This window comes from Trichomycterus rosablanca, chromosome 5, assembly GCF_030014385.1.
Source record: "Trichomycterus rosablanca isolate fTriRos1 chromosome 5, fTriRos1.hap1, whole genome shotgun sequence".
In the NCBI taxonomy this organism is placed as follows: domain Eukaryota; kingdom Metazoa; phylum Chordata; class Actinopteri; order Siluriformes; family Trichomycteridae; genus Trichomycterus; species Trichomycterus rosablanca.
In genome coordinates, this window is record NC_085992.1 from 28,794,361 (window position 1) to 28,811,245 (window position 16,885).

Consider the following 16,885-nt stretch of genomic DNA (forward strand, 5'->3'; position numbering starts at 1 on the left):
TCCTATAGGTGAATGGGTATGTGTGTATGTGTGTATGTGTGTCTGCCCTGTGATGGACTGGTGCCCCGTCCAGGGTGTTACTGTGTGCCCTGCGCCCATTGAAAAGCTGGGATAATTTCCCTATTTTGTGGGTGAAGAGAAGCACCTGGTGAGGGTGGTGCAAGTGGCAAAGCAATTGCAACCATGACCTGAAAATGGCTACACTGGGAGAAAAGATGGCATAAAGAAGCAAAAGAAATGGAATGTCCAACAAGCACTTGGTCAAGTGTTCACATACTTTTGGCCATACAGTGTATATGGTGGCAGGGTTTATGGGATTGCAGCCAGCAAGGACCTGGCATGTGGTGCAGCAAAACATTTTCAGGGGCTACAACAAGCAGCTTTTTGGAGTTAAGTTTAAATTTAAGTGTAAGGGATTTAAATGATTTAGTTTCAGTATCTATCTATTCATCTATCTATTCATCTATCTATTCATATATCTATCCATTCATCTATCTGTCTGTCTATCTATCTGTCTATCTATCTATCTATCTATCTGTCTATCTATCTATCTGTCTATCTATCTATCTATCTATCTGTCTATCTATCTATCTGTCTATCTATCTATCTATCTGTCTGTCTGTCTGTCTGTCTGTCTGTCTGTCTGTCTATCTATCTATCTTTTAAGACTGTGTTTACTCTTGTGAGTTACATTGGTTTAGTTTTAGTGACGGAATAATTGGAACATATTATATATAGACAATATATACACCAGTAAGTGGCCTAAGAGATGCCTAAACTAAGCCTCTGACCATGCTGTATTATTAATATGCACACATAATACACCTGCACTCTCCCCTCAATGTACCACCCTGCATACAAAGAGAAAAGAACATGTTTAATAATTCAAAAGGAACGGCTAACTGCTGGCCTCCTGCTGCATTGTTCTTCTTATAAGTTCACTGATGCAGGAGTCAGCTGCGCTTCAGGTACATGTAGGTGTGTGTGTGTATGTGTACAGTCTACTCACAAGCACACCTAAACACACCCTGAAACCGTTGGCCTTTCTAGTTAGTTTGTACAAGACTGTTTGTATTCTCTTCCTATCTAACTCTACTTAAATACACTGCTCAGAAAATGAAGGGAACACCTAAACCACACATTAGATGTTGACCAATAAAAGATTCTAGTTAAAAATCTAATTTGTTGTGAAGAAAATTACATAACGGTTAATGGAAACCAAAATGATCAACCCACTGTGGCTTGGATTAAAACAATCACACCAAAATATGTAATAAATTTAAATCACAGGCTGATCCATTTTTTGAAATTTTGAATTGGGGGGTGGGGGGGGGGGGGGGTGCAGATTTAAGCCATAAAGAATAAATTGACTCAATGTAAAAATAACTGGTTTGCTATGATCTGTTTAACATGGCTCTCGGACGGTACAGTGATCTTATACACTAGCCCACCACTGCTGAGATCAAAGTTTGAATCTTAGCTTTGCTATGGACCGGCCGGGTGCCTACACAGACATGATTGGCTGTGTCTGTTGGGAGGGATGGTCGAAGGGATTCCTTTTTACTGCTGCAATTAAGGCCTCTACTGGCTGGGGGTCTGCAGTGGTGGAGATACAAAAGCAGGTAATTGGATACAACTAGATTGGGAGGAAAAAGTGAAAAAATGCAGAAATAGAATTTTTAGTCATGTCCAATACCCAGCTGCATTTGCAACCTCCACCACATACACTTAATTCCCGCTGGCTGAGAAGAGGCCACAGGCTTACACACGATTCCTTTGACACGTGATCGCCTGCAGGCAGCTTTCATTCACTTTCATTAGGGCTACGGATGTCTACTTCATGTGCTGGTTCCCCAACCAGACAGTTCCCATGACTGTTGTGGTGGCAAAATACTGCCTCCCTATCTGACCTTTGCTTTCGCAGATATGCCCAATGGTGTCTGTGGAGAACCCCCTCAGGCCGCTGGCACCCTTAAGACACAAACTTGAGTCTCAGCAGTGCTGGGCTAGCACATAAGACCGCTGCACCATTCAAAGACCCCAATCCCTGACAACTCTGTCAAGGAACTTGTAAAAAGTAAAAGAAAGAGAGATTAAGAATAAAGCCAAGAGAAGGGTAGAGAGAGAATGATAGAGGAGAGGTTTTCAGTGCAAAAGTGCTCAATCTCAAAAATATGCAAGCCCACACACGACTCGTGCGCACTTCCATGCAGCTCAGCATCGTCCCCATACCTGCCAGAAGTCCTTCAGAGAGGAGGGGCGTACAGGGCAGATGAAAAAAGAGGAGGGTCAGAATCAAGGATGGATGGGTGGATTGATGAATGGATGGATAAGTACATAATGAAGGGTTTTATTGGTTACATGAGTGGAGATTTAGGGAAAGAACAGTGAGAGCACAATATCCAACTGGTACAACAACACAACATTACACAATAAAAACAGATCAGGAACAATAGAGCAGTAAAATGTTTGTTAAAGACATGTCAACACATGACGAGTTAACAAAAAGCAGATAACAACGCACACCAACATGCATGCACTCAATGGCTTAAATTTTGTGTTAAATCTCGGGTGCAGCACCTGCAAAGCTGTAAAACTGCTGCTAAGTAAAAAAAGGTTATTTAGGATTAGACAGTTGGCCATTCATAAAGCAAAGCCCATTAGACGACAACATATTATCCACAGCCGGGCCAAATTCATTATTTATTACTGGGACACAGACAGAGAGATATTGGGGGAAAAGAGGGGGATGAAGAAAGCTGCATAGAATGGTAGAAAACGTTTGTATTTGTGTGTATAAGCCAAAGTTCTCTTAGAAAAATAATGAGGACTGAGGTATAGTGAAAAATAATGTGGAGAAAAAGCTTGTAAACCCTAAACACAAAGGAAAAGAAGAGTGACAGAAAACAAACAGAGTGAACTAGAAACATGATGAAAATTTGGGAGGGCAGTAACAACAGAGGATGCAAATACAGGCAAAATCCGAATAAGCTGGGACTGGGAGGTCTAAATTCCCACCTGAGCTCCTGTAAGAAAATTGATTTTTGCTGGTGTACTCGCAAGGTTGGAATAATGGTATCTGAACCATGACTGCATTGATTTTTTTGCCCCTAATTGTGTATTTCTTAATGTACTTTGAAATGTGTTATATAGGTGCATGGGCTAATGGGTGAAATAAACAAAAAGGCTAAAGCCAAAGGGATTTACATTCAGGTGTGTGCCATATGAAAGCAAGCTGGGGCAAAGTAAAAGACATATTAATCCACAGAAAGGTTCCTGTGTCAAGCTAAATGTCCTTTTTATGGGTCATTTGCATTAAAAACAAAGTCTGGGACCTTTCTTTCACCTTTACCTAACCGTGAGGAGATACACAGCTCATATTGATTGCACTGACTGTGGTATCATGGGGAAAAAGGCGATTCAGCCATAAAATTTATTTAAATCATTACTGTCTAATGGTCCAGTTTAAACATATAAAAGCGGATACACTGATCAGCCATAACATTAAAACCACCTCATTGTTTCTACACTCACTGTCCATTTTATCAGCTCCACTTACCATATAGAAGCACTTTGTAGTTCTACAATTACTGACTGTAGTCCATCTGTTCCTCTGCATGCTTTGTTACCCCCTTTCATGCTGTTCTTCAATGATCAGGACCCCCACAGGACCACCACAGAGTAGGTATTATTTGGGTGGTGGGTGATTCTCAGCACAGCAGTGACACTGACATGGTGGTGGTGTGTTAGTGTGTGTTGTGCTGGTATGAGTGGATCAGACACACATCATGTCACTGCTGGACTGAGCATAGTCCACAAACCAAAAATATATCCAGCCAACAGCGCCCCGTGGGCAGCGTCCTGTGACCACTGATGAAGGTCTAGAAGATGACCAACTCAAACAGCAGCAATAGATGAGCGATCGTCTCTGACTTTACATCTACAAGGTGGACCAACTGGGTAGGAGTGTCTAATAGAGTGGACAGTGAGTGGACATAGTATTTAAAAACTCCAGCAGCACTGCTGTGTCTGATCCACTCATACCAGCACAACACACACTAACACACCACCAAATAATACCTACACTGTAGCGGTCCTGTGGTGGTCCTGATCATTAAAGAACAGCATGAAAGGGGGCTAACAAAGCATGTAGAGAAACAGAAGGACTACAGCCAGTAATTGTAGAACTACAAAGTGCTTCTATATGGTAAGTGGAGCTGATCAAAATGGACAGTAAGTGTAGAAACAAGGAGGTGGTTTTAATGTTATGGCTGATCGGTGTAGTCCAGTTAAAATAAAAATGAACATCCCTGTGAAAATGGTTTTTAAAATGGTTTTGTGATATATAAAAATTATACCAAGATGAATAATTTCAGAACTTTTGCCAGTCTATTATCTGCCATTCTTTTGTTGACGTGAAGGTATGCTTTGGGTCGTTATGCTAAAGGTAGAATTCCACTATATTTTCAGCTTTTTAACAGAGGTCTTAAGCTGTTGGGGCAAAATTGACTGATACTGGAAACTGTTCATGATTCCCTCCACTTGGATAAAAGCCCCAGTACGATCTGGGGAATAAAAGCCTCAATACACAATGCTGCCACCATCATGCATTACTATTTGCATGGTGTTCTTTTGCCACATCGTTTTTGGAATTATGGCCAAAAAATTCAACCTTGGCCTCATCAGACTACAGTTTTCCCAACTGCTTTTGACAGACTTGACTTCATTTTATTTTAATGTAGCTGTTTTCACATGAACTGTTTTCACATGAACTGCACACAACCAGTATTTGCCAAAAATGTATGCAGCTCCTTTATTTTGAATTTTGGCAGCATCCTGGAACCGTTTTCTATGCCATCTTTTTTATATATATTTGGAAGGGACGTCCATTTCTTGGTAACGTCACTGTTGTGACACATTTTATTACCTTATTGTTGACTATCTCTACTAGGTTCCATGGTATATTTAATGCCACGAAATTGCAATGAGGGTGTGTAATGAAGGTGTGGACACTAATGCAAGCACATACTGTTTCTCCTCTACATAATTTCAGCTTGCAATTGAATTGCACAGATTATAGGTCACATTAAAGGTAAAAAAAATCTGAAATTACTATAATATCACACAAATCTGCTATTTTAAAACAGATGTGCAGATTTTTTATATTCACCGTATTCTAAAGAAACAGGTGAAAAAAGGAAAGGGAATATATCTGACCAGTTAAGTTTGTTTCAGGCTGATCACACAGGGGTTTGTCAGACCAAAATGCATAAACAATGGCATGACTGACCATTTTAAAGTGGGGTTAGAGGCAATGGTCGAAGCCCTATGATAGATTGGGGCCCCGTTCAGGGTAGAATTGTCTTGCGCTCAGTGTTTCCTGGTTTATAATAACGTTTATAATGCTTTATCTGAATGCTATATTACTCTATTTTTCCCAAAAACAATGCCCATGACCTAATTAAAAGATCAAAGCCTTTGACAGATAATGAGTGATTACATTTGGTTGCTCCTGAATTTAGGGGTCACCACAGTGGATCATTTGTCTGCATATTTGATTTGGCATGCCATTTTTCCGCCAGATGCCCTTCCTGGCACAGCCCTCCCATTTATTGGCTTGGGACCGACACTACAGGTGCACTAATATGTTCACGTACTGCCTTCTGTATTTGTGAGCCCAGAGCAACCCACAAAGAGGGAAGGTGAGCAAAACTTGCATAAACTGAGTGTAAAATTATTGCAAGGCAAAAAGAAAAGTCAAACCCAGGGAACCTAGAAAACGGGAGACGGTGTAAAACAAAATGTAGAAAATAAATTATCCAGTGACAAGCGGCAGCAACACACGTGCACGACGTACTTTTAATCAGAAGTGGTGATGGACGGGTGGGTGGGATTTAAAAAATAATGAAATTGGTTGAGTCAAAAAACACATACTGCACATCTAACATTTGGTTATATGCGTCTTACTATTTTATAATTAACAGTCGCTTCAAATAGCCATCAGCAAGCTTTGAGGTCTAACAGTTTGCACAAATGTACTGGTTTAATGGCAAAGAATTGACGTTTTAGTACAGTTACCTGATAGGGTTGAGATCTGGGCATTAAGAGGGCAATTCTCAAAGCTTTAGTTTGGCCTGATTTAGCCAGTCTAAAGCCAAATCTGATGTGCATTTTGGGAACTGTTCTGCTGGAAGACCAAGGTGCATCAAAGATTTACTTTTGTAATCTTTTTTTAATGCCTGTGGCTTAGTCTAATATATACAGACCAACTTGCTTTGTTTATAGGAGCACAGAAAACTCAGCAGCTGTTGTAAATAATAATCCCTAACAAATCAGTGACATAGAGATTCGAAATTCTCTGTTTGGCCGTTTTTGAGCAGAGGCGCAGACTATCACGGCACCTACCTGTCAAAGGCGAAGTCTCAATGATACAAGAGACACTATGCTATTATGCTAAGAAAGAATAAAACACTGAAGAGAAGCAGATTGTTGGGAAAGGTCACTAAGAGGCCTGAAAATGTTTGATTTATGATTCCTATCGTATCTCTGGAGAAAACCAAATAGAGCGTGGGTGGCACTGTGCAGACCAGCCCAGGCCAAAGACCAGTCTTCTGTCCAAGGTTCAAATCATGAAGAGCTACTCCATCTGCACTCAGACTGAGCTAAATGCCTTTTACAGCTATCAGCACTAATGCCTTAAGAGCGCAGAGCAAGGAAAAGCCTCACATTACTCTTCATTCCGTGAGTTCCACAATGCACAGAGACCAGAATTAAAAAAATGAACTGGGATATTTCAAACCCCAACCTACAGTAAAGGGTACAGTGGGTAATAACACTGGCTTTTTACTCAGGAGAAATTTCTCTAGCTCTGCATGTTGGATGCGTTTACATAAACCAAATGCTGACGGTGTGTGTTATCATATACATATTCCCAAGAGCTGGAGAATCCATTCCAAATTGTCAGCTCTTGTTCACAATGCAAGTATTCTAAGAGAGAAGGCTTGAGCTAAAATGACTTTAGCCATTACCAAGCTGTGGCAGATTTAGAAAAAGCTGCACACTCTCCCTGAATGTTAACCTTTTTAGCGAATGCGCTAGCTAAACAATACAAAATAAGCAGAGAAAGATTAAGATATTGTTTTGAGGGCTTAAACACCCAACAATGAGGTGCAGAATACAGCAGAATACATTTTTATTGTGCGTTACATTGTGATATGCTTACTCAGAAATGCGCCTGTGAATAGTGAATAAACAGTGATGAAGAGGCACCTTTTGTGTCTTGTTTTTGCATGGCTTAGGGCACAACATAAAAATACACTGATCAGCCATAACATTAAAACCACCTCCTTGTTTCTACACTCACTGTCCATGTTATCAGCTCCACTTACCATATAGAAGCACTTTGTAGTTCTACAATTACTGACTGTAGTCCATCTCTACATATCTTTTTAGTCTGCTTTTACTCTGTTCTTCAATGGTGGATGATTCTCAGCACTGCAGTGACAATGACATGGTGGTGGTGTGTTAGTGTGTGTTGTGCTGGTATGAGTGGATCAGACACAGCAGCGCTGCTGGAGTTTTAAATACCGTGTCCACTCACTGTCCACTCTATTAGACACTCCTACCTAGTTGATCCACCTTGTAGACATAAAGTCAGAGACGATCGCTCATCTATTGCTGCTGTTTGAGTTGGTCATCTTCTAGACCTTCATCAATGATCACAGGATGCTGCCCACTGGGCGCTTTTGGCTGAATATTTGTTGGTTTGTGGACTATTTTCAGTCCACCAGTGACAGTGAGGTGTTTAAAAATTCCATCAGCATTGCTGTGTCTTATCCACTCATACCAGCACAACACACACTAACACACCACCATCATGTCAGTGTCACTGCAGTGCTGAGAATGATCCACCACCCAAATAATACCTGCTCTGTAGTGGTCCTGGGAGAGTCCTGACCATTGAAGAACAGCATGAAAGGGGGCTAACAAAGCATGCAGAGAAACAGATGGACTACAGTCAGTAATTGTAGAACTACAAAGTGCTCCTAAATGGTAAGTGGAGCTGATAAAATGGACAGTGAGTGTAGAAACAAGGAGGTGGTTTTAATGTTATGGCTGATCAATGTATAATGGATGTAATGACTAAATGAGCTAAATTTAGTTGTTTGGGTTTATGAAGGGGAATTACAAAATTTATACAGGGGGCTTACGAAAAACAAAGGTTATACTAAACAAACAGGGGGGGGGCTTGTCTTTTAGCTCACTCTGTGGAAAATAAAGTCTGGGGAAACTGTTGGGTGATTTTGTCTTGAAGGTAGGTGGAAAAAAAATCATTAGAGAGAAAACCAATTCAGTTTATATGAACTGTATAAGCCAATCTATGTGACCTGAAGACAAAGCTTAACGGCATGACAATGTTAGAAGAGGCTGTGTTTTAAATGCACATAATTTATGTAAATATTCGTATTTTTAAGATCAGTATTAGCAAAAAAATTTCTGTCTAGGAGGTAAACTTGACTAAAGGTGCATTGAACCTAAACAATGTGCTGTTATTTGTGAGAGGAACGCAAAAAAGTACGGCAGTGCATCAAAACACTTCAAAGAGAACTGAAGAAAATGGTAAGTCTATTTCTGAAACATTCACTTTCAAAAAAATTGGTTGTACAGAGCAGCAAGTATGCTGCTTGGATCAGCTGTTTCCGCTTTAAGTGTGCTTATGCATAGACTGCACTTCATTAGGAGCTATCTTTACTAACCAATCACATCAGAGATGGTCGGAGGTTTCATGCACTTCTGGTCCACCCTTACTGACCATCTGAAATCATCATAAGTAAGGCCCTACCTTATTCAGAGCCGTGAAATGAGCTTTTTCCAGTGTAATATGCTATTTGTTGTGAAATTCAAAATTTACGGTTTGTGTTTAGCGATTTAACATTTATTATTCACGTAGCATTGAAGTGCCTCACGTTTAATATTTACTGGTTAATTTGCACTACGAGGTGGTCCCAGCAATCTTACGGAAATTCATTTAGCAGTCAGTTAGTCAAAATGTCCAAGATGTCGAAGTCTAAAGCAGCTAAAAACAAAACTCGGGTAACTGAGTTTGGAACACTCCCAACCAATTCTGAGCTGTGTATTGTAGCCTCCATTTATTTTAGTATCATTTAATTTATGAGTGTAATTTAATGACTGCTGTAAAATGTGGCACTTGTATGTAGAAATCTATGAAATTTGTGATTTTTGAAAAACAAGGTCCATGAAATTAACCCTCTACTGCACACATTATTATCCCATCATGGAAAAAAAATTTGTGTTTTTTATCACTTAAAATGAACCTAAATTTACATATTTAATTTTTGTTTTTTAAAAACAAATTTCTTAAGGTTTTTTTTTTTGGTATGTTGCCATATGGTAACATTGTGCAACAATGGAAATGGTATATTCATATATTTTTTATGTAAAACATGACATTTTATAGATCATACAACTAACCTTTATGGATTTAATTATTTTTGTTCACTGGAAATTTTTTTAAAACCATCAGAAACTGTCTGTGTACAGCATACATAAGTGTGAGATCTTGTGTAATTAGTTCAAAAATATTCAGGTGTCAGTAACTAAAGAATACACTGGTTCCATTCCATTGTTTAGCCAACATACCTAATTTTTTGGACAATAATTCTATTTAAACTAGATTTGCAAGATAAAAACAGACCATAACTTACCACAGATTATGTAAGTATTTTTGAGGAGTATTTTTCAAATATTTTTGCAGTTTGAGGAGCCCTTCTGCAGGGGACTCAAACTCATCAGAAGTGTGGGAAAGAGTAAGATTTTGGGGTTTTTGTCAAGCGATGCCATCCAAGTACATAACTGGTTAAAACAATGCCCCACCTTTCATGTAAAGGCAAATCAAGGTTTAAGTTATTTTTAAATATCAGAAAGTTGCAAAGAAATGGTATGTTGCCATATGGCAACATCATGCAGTAGAGTGTTAAGCAAATCTTCCTGTGTATTTAGTGAGGGCTCTAAACATAAGCCTGTGCAAACGATGTGACACTTTCATACATGCACTTTTACTTACTCAGCTACCAGTATAAAGTGTGAGTGCAATCTGGGACAGATTTCTAAGTGGAAGCACATATACTTTTGTGGTGGATAAGCAAAAATCATAGAATGGTAAAGCAACATGAGGGAAAAAAGCAGACCATATACAGACCATATACTTGTTAGGTAAGGTAGAGACTATCCATAGATCTCTTTAAAGTCCAAATAAATTTTAAACAAGTCAGGGATCTAATCACAGAGAAGTATAGATATGAAAAAGGTTAGGAGACAGCCTCAAAGACACTGAGCCAAACACTGGATTGGTTTAAAATAAATAGAATGAAATGGTATTGACATGTAAAGTCAGAGTAAAAAAAAAAAATCTGTGGCAAGTCCTGAAACCAGTCACAGATCATTCATTTCTCTGGTGTAAACAGGTATAAATCATGAGAGAGGATGATAAACAGAAAAATGCACTGCCACCAACTTCTAGGTGTTTGTTTTCTATCATAGTAACACAGAAATCAAAGAATGCATGAAGGTAGCTACTTTTTGTGTTGACTCGCTAACAAAGCAAAGAGAAAGCGATAGGGAGTCTTAAGGGATTCACGTTCCACAGGAATCTTGTTCTTCTGGAAAAAGAATGGCTTTTATAAGAAGCAGCTTTTGAAAGGCACGTCCTCTGGCATTATCCTGCAGGGCTAAACAACAGCTATGTAAGCTCTTAGCTTCCACTCACAATCTCCTGCTTACCTTTCCATCATAGCGCTTCACTACGTACTGATCCAGACCCAAGCCTGAGAGAGAGAGAGAGAGAGAGGGAGTGAGAGAGAGGGAGGGAGAGAAAATGTTAATGATCCTTAAATTATACATATCGCCATTCATATTGTCTGTAGGCTGCACGGTTTCTCTCTGACAGTCTCAGCAATTAGTTTATATTCATGATTTAATAATAACTGTGTAATTTCCTGGTGTGGATTTGATCATAAATCTGAACAGCCTATAACTATTCTCCAATACCGTATACATGTATCATACATGACCATTTCAGCTAACATTATGACATGCATGATGTCAGACAGTTTTAAGCACAACGGAAGTATGATCACGGTTTTACTTTCAATGTCAAGTGTATAAACATATCATCTTCATGTTCTTTTTCTTTCTGTATTTTCCCCTATAATTTTTTAATTAAGTCATTTCCAGTTCCAATTGTAAATCCACTGCCTCTAGCACAATGCCCAATGAACAGAGCCGAATGATCACACACCCCCTCTGACAGGTATCCAGTTTAGGGGATGTTTCTTATCACCTGCTAGTGTGGGGTTTCTACACAGAACCATATCATGTATGGATATAAAGTAGGGATGTCCGATTAAGGCATTTTCTAACTGATCGGAATCGGCTTTACTAAACCCGATCCTAATCCCGATCTTTTGTTTTACATCAGCATGTCCGCTGTGTGGAAATACTTAATTGGAAAGTGAAACAAGTCCAACAGTGAAGTGTAATGTCTGCAATGTGAGCGTTTCACGAGGCGGTGGGAGCAGAGCTGCGTTCATTACTGTAGAATTTTACGGTTTATATGGTGCGAGTCAAGGATCACTCCGGTTTACAAAACAACGTATTGGTGCACTCGTTTAATAAAGAAATAAATACACGGTATATTCACAAATTGTCGGGAGCAGAACACTTTATTAACTTCTTCTGTTACAGTACCGAATAGCGGACAGCTAGAGTCAAGCTATTCCATGCACTATGGAAGCCCCAAAGGGTCAAAACACACTCACTTCGTGTACAAACGTCCATCAAACCAGTCACAATACAAGCACTTTAAAAACTGGCTTTCCTTCATAACAAAAGAGCCTTTGCATTTTATTTTGGTATTCAGGTTTTACTGTAATGCTTTTAAGTAACTTTTTTTCTTATATTCAAGTTAAGCTGCTACACAGATTTCTATTAATTTTTAGTGTATCACTGCATTAAACAGATTTTTTTTCTTCGAATGTAAAGTTTAAAGTAAAACTGCAATTATCTCACTCATTTTGATTGATTTTGTAAAAATACACAACATTAAGCAATAGCTTGGCTGCAGCATTTTTTCCTACAGCACTGCAGAGCTATTCAGTTGTTAAACATGTTTATTGGATTAATTTGAATAACTGTAATGTACTTGAAGTGTGCACTGTGTGAACAGTATTATCTAGTTCTTATCTAGACAATATCTAGAAAATACAAGTAGCGGTTTGAGACTCGGTATCGGATCGGGATAAAAATTAATAATCGGGATCGGGAACAAAAAAAACGTGATCTGGACATCCCTAATATAAAGCACTAAGCTCTGTGCGGACCCCCATCACCACCACCCCACTCACGCAGGCACCCAGATCAGTCCCAGAGATCACATATTGCAGCGGCGGCAGAAAAAGACCCAGTCCGACCTTCCCTCCCTCAAACACGGCCAATTTTTTGTTTGTGTGGACGCCTGACCAAGTTGGTGGCTCTGCCGAGATTCAAACTCGCCAGGTTGCTGCTGTTGGACCCTTGAGCAGGGCCCTTAACCCTTAATTACTCAGACTGTATAGCACTGTAAGTCGCTTTGGATAAAGCTGTAATGCCAAAAATGTAAATGTAAACACCTAAATGTTTAAATCTAGAAATCTAAATCTGCTGGGTGAGCAATCGTTTAAACTGGAAAACTACTTACAGTTTTGACATAAAACAGACATGGTATAAAACTACATGGTGAAGCTTATTACTCTTTAAAATACATAACAAACACAGTTACTACTGACTAGGGCTGGGAAATTCAGCAATATCCCGTCCACAAATAATTAGCATTCTGCAACACTGAGCTTTACTGCACCACTGAACAAAGCCTATTGAATAAAATCCACTCCCTTCAGTTTTTATTACAGGTCTATGATTTACAGTTTTCTAATAACAATTGTGCAATGAAACCTGCAGAAGCATGTTCGCTATAGAGGTAGAATTCGTTTTTCTGTTTTTCCTTGTGGCTGCTCCTGTATTTAGGAGTCGCTACAGAGGATCTTTCTGGTCCGCATGTCTGCTTTGGCCCAGTTTTTACACCAGATGCCGTTCCTGACACAACACTCCTTATTTCAATCCAGGTTTGGAACAGTCACTTATGTTGCACTGATATGTGTCCCTCCCCAATGGCCAGGTTTATGTTCTGCTTACACCTTCTGTATTTGTAAGCCGAGCCTGGGATTCAAACTCCGGCTCTGCTGTCACCAGTAGTGTAGCTCTTCATCACTACATCGTATAAGATCACTGGTACTCTGTATATAATATGTAAACTTATTTCAGTGTAGGAATTTGACAAGTTGTGTACAAAACCTTTACAGAACAGTTTTGTTGTTTAATTAATTGTCTAATTCTAATTTCCTATTATGTGTAAATGTATTCTAGCATTGTGTGTTAATGAATTAAATGTCATTCATTCATATTTTACCACCACTTTATCCTATTCAGGGTTGCAGTGGGTCCAGTCACTGGGTGGAAGGGCAGGAAAAAACCTGGACAGGTCGCCAATCCATCACAGGGCAAACACACTCACACACACACACTTATACCTAGGGTGCAGTTCAGACTGCATGTCAAGTTACTGGAGCACCCAGAGAAAACCCACACGGACACGCGGAGAACACACAAACCCAACACAGAAAGGACCATCCATCTGGGAATCAAACCCATGACCTTCTTGCTGTGAGGCAACAGTGCTACCCACTGAGCCACCTTGCCGTCCCATCAGTAATAAGAATTAAAATGAATTAGAACACATTCACTCCAATGTACACTCTATTTGTTGCCACGTAAACAAAACATGGACCTAACAAAATGTGCAAATTATCTATGATCATCTCTAATAATTACACTAATTTACATTTTCAGCATTTAGCAGACGCTTTCATCCAAAAAAAGCTTACATTATACAGTCTAAGCCAGCCTTTCTCAACCGGGGTGCCGCGTCTGGCTTCGTCAGGGGTGCCGTCAAAAATATTCTGCCGTTACTGATATTGAAAATGAAATAAATTTAAAGTACAAAAAAGTCAACGTATCATGAAAATGTAGCCCATTAGCCGCCACAAACATCCAAATTTGTCTCACACCCCCCTTTCCCCACGCTACAACGTCAACGCGGGTTGCGTGCATTGCCTAAAGTGATGAGTCGTTCGCGAACGATCCGATTCTATTAAACGGCTCTTATGTTTTAAATGACGCATATGTTTTAAAGCAGAAACAAACACAGGCACATCTCTGCACAAGAGAGGATTTTTCTGAAACTGAATGCAATGCAACCAAAGTACGTCTCATCCCTGTAGTGTTTTTGTGTGTTAGCAGTCCGAGGGATGCAGAGTGTAGGTTTTAATACATTTTAGACTGGGGTGACTTGAGATTTTGAATACTTTTAAAGGGTGCAGTGACTGAAAAAAGGTTGAGAAACACTGATCTAAGCAATTGAGGGTTAGGGGCACAACAGTGGCAACCTAGCAGTGGTGGGGTTTAAACCAGCAAGCTTCTGCTTACTAGTCCAGTACCTTAACTGCTAGGCTACAACTAGCCCTACTAATGACAGCTATGTAATAACCCTGAAATATGTAAAAACAGGGCTGATTTTGAAAAGTGATAACGACATCCACCTGAATTGGAAAACTGACTTTTGCTTCTGACCACAAACCCAAAAGCTTTTCCTATTTGCCTGACTGTAAAAGTCACATCTCTTATTCAGCATGTCTTTTTATCCTCTGCCTACAGCAGATGATTGATCAATAAGGTCAGGTCAAAGACTCTACTGGTAAGCCATGAATAATCTGCTGGCACATAAAAGACTGGCAACGCCTTGCAAAAATGAGGAGCTCAATATAAATTTTGCTTTTGCAAATAAATTATGGAGCAGTTCTGTAGGCAGACCAGCCACTAATGGATTGCTTGTTTACATTTCTTGTTTTGGCAGATTGTTCTGTACTTCATGTGAAAGGAATGTACTTTAAACAGAAGCTTGAATGATAATACAGCAAGCTACACCTACATTTCTTTATCTTATCCTTTATCTGCAGACTAATAACTTAGGAAAATACTGTACGTTTTATGTTTCCCAATCACTATAATCAACCTGGTGATGGTGCAGAAGTCTATTACCCACAGCTCAGATCTAGGTTTGAATCCGGGTGCTACCAGCCAGTCAGGCATCTACACAGACCTGATTGGCTATGTCTAAGGCTGAGAATCTGAGATGAACTTGCACCATAGTTGGGGAATTCCTGTCTTGCGTCCAGTCTTTTAATGCTGTAGAAGGCTTCATACACAAAGTTTGTCTATGCAGTAGCTCATAAAATGGCAATAATGTACATACAGTAGACCCTTGTCTTACGAATTCAATTGGTTCCGAAGGGCTGTTCTTAAGTCAAAAAATGTTCATAAAGAATTAATCCGTGCCAGACCTCCCAAACCACCCCCTTACCTAACCTTTCTAATGTCTTAAATGGTCTTTTTTTGTTATAAATACAAGTATATTTTCCCTTAAATCTTAAATTATAGAATAGACATTCCTGTAATAAACAATAATAAACAACAATACACAATAGTACTGTACATAAAACAACACACATCACATTTCAGTACAGTACGTGTGCTGTACCATACACCATAATACATTTCCTTCTTTTTTTATAAAATGTATCTATCAGAAACAAAAATAACTCATATTTCTCTATTATTTTCTTCTTTATTTCAATAGTGTTGTATTATGTAGGTGTAATTGCACGAAAGAAAGAATAATTTACTCAGCCGACTTCCTTCTTCTCTCTTACTCACTGTCCCCTCTGTCTGATACACAGTGACAGCTACTGGCAGGAGTAATTATACAACAACAAATAGTAATAGATCTTTTTCATTTTCTCACCACTACGCTTTCTCTGCACCTTCTTTGGGGACATTTTAATATAGAATTTTACAAAATATAAAGAAAACACCGGAAAAACACAGTCAGCTGTCCGAATGTTCGCTGTGTATATATATACACACATTTATATATATATATATATATATATATATATACAGTATACAGTGTATCACAAAAGTGAGTACACCCCTCACATTTCTGCAGATATTTAAGTATATCTTTTCATGGGACAACACTGACAAAATGATACTTTGACACAATGAAAAGTAGTCTGTGTGCAGCTTATATAACAGTGTAAATTTATTCTTTCCTCAAAATAACTCAATATACAGCCATTAATGTCTAAACCACCGGCAACAAAAGTGAGTACACCCCTTAGTGAAAGTTCCTGAAGTGTCAATATTTTGTGTGGCCACCATTATTTCCCAGAACTGCCTTAACTCTCCTGGGCATGGAGTTTACCAGAGCTTCACAGGTTGCCACTGGAATGCTTTTCCACTCCTCCATGACGACATCACGGAGCTGGCGGATATTCGAGACTTTGCGCTCCTCCACCTTCCGCTTGAGGATGCCCCAAAGATGTTCTATTGGGTTTAGGTCTGGAGACATGCTTGGCCAGTCCATCACCTTTACCCTCAGCCTCTTCAATAAAGCAGTGGTTGTCTTAGAGGTGTGTTTGGGGTCATTATCATGCTGGAACACTGCCCTGCGACCCAGTTTCCGGAGGGAGGGGATCATGCTCTGCTTCAGTATTTCACAGTACATATTGTTCATGTGTCCCTCAATGAAATGTAACTCCCCAACACCTGCTGCACTCATGCAGCCCCAGACCATGGCATTCCCACCACCATGCTTGACTGTAGGCATGACACACTTATCTTTGTACTCCTCACCTGATTGCCGCCACACATG

At 39.5% G+C, this 16,885-nt stretch overlaps 1 protein-coding gene across 1 annotated transcript in view; it reads right to left on the reverse strand.

The window, feature by feature from the left end:
• micu1 (mitochondrial calcium uptake 1) overlaps positions 1-16,885 on the reverse strand; it is a 109,897-nt gene that overhangs the window by 50,483 nt on the left and 42,529 nt on the right. The window contains exon 5 of the mRNA XM_062995030.1: positions 10,801-10,844. Coding sequence (XP_062851100.1) covers positions 10,801-10,844 — 44 coding nt within the window. The remainder of the gene's footprint in view (positions 1-10,800; positions 10,845-16,885) is intronic.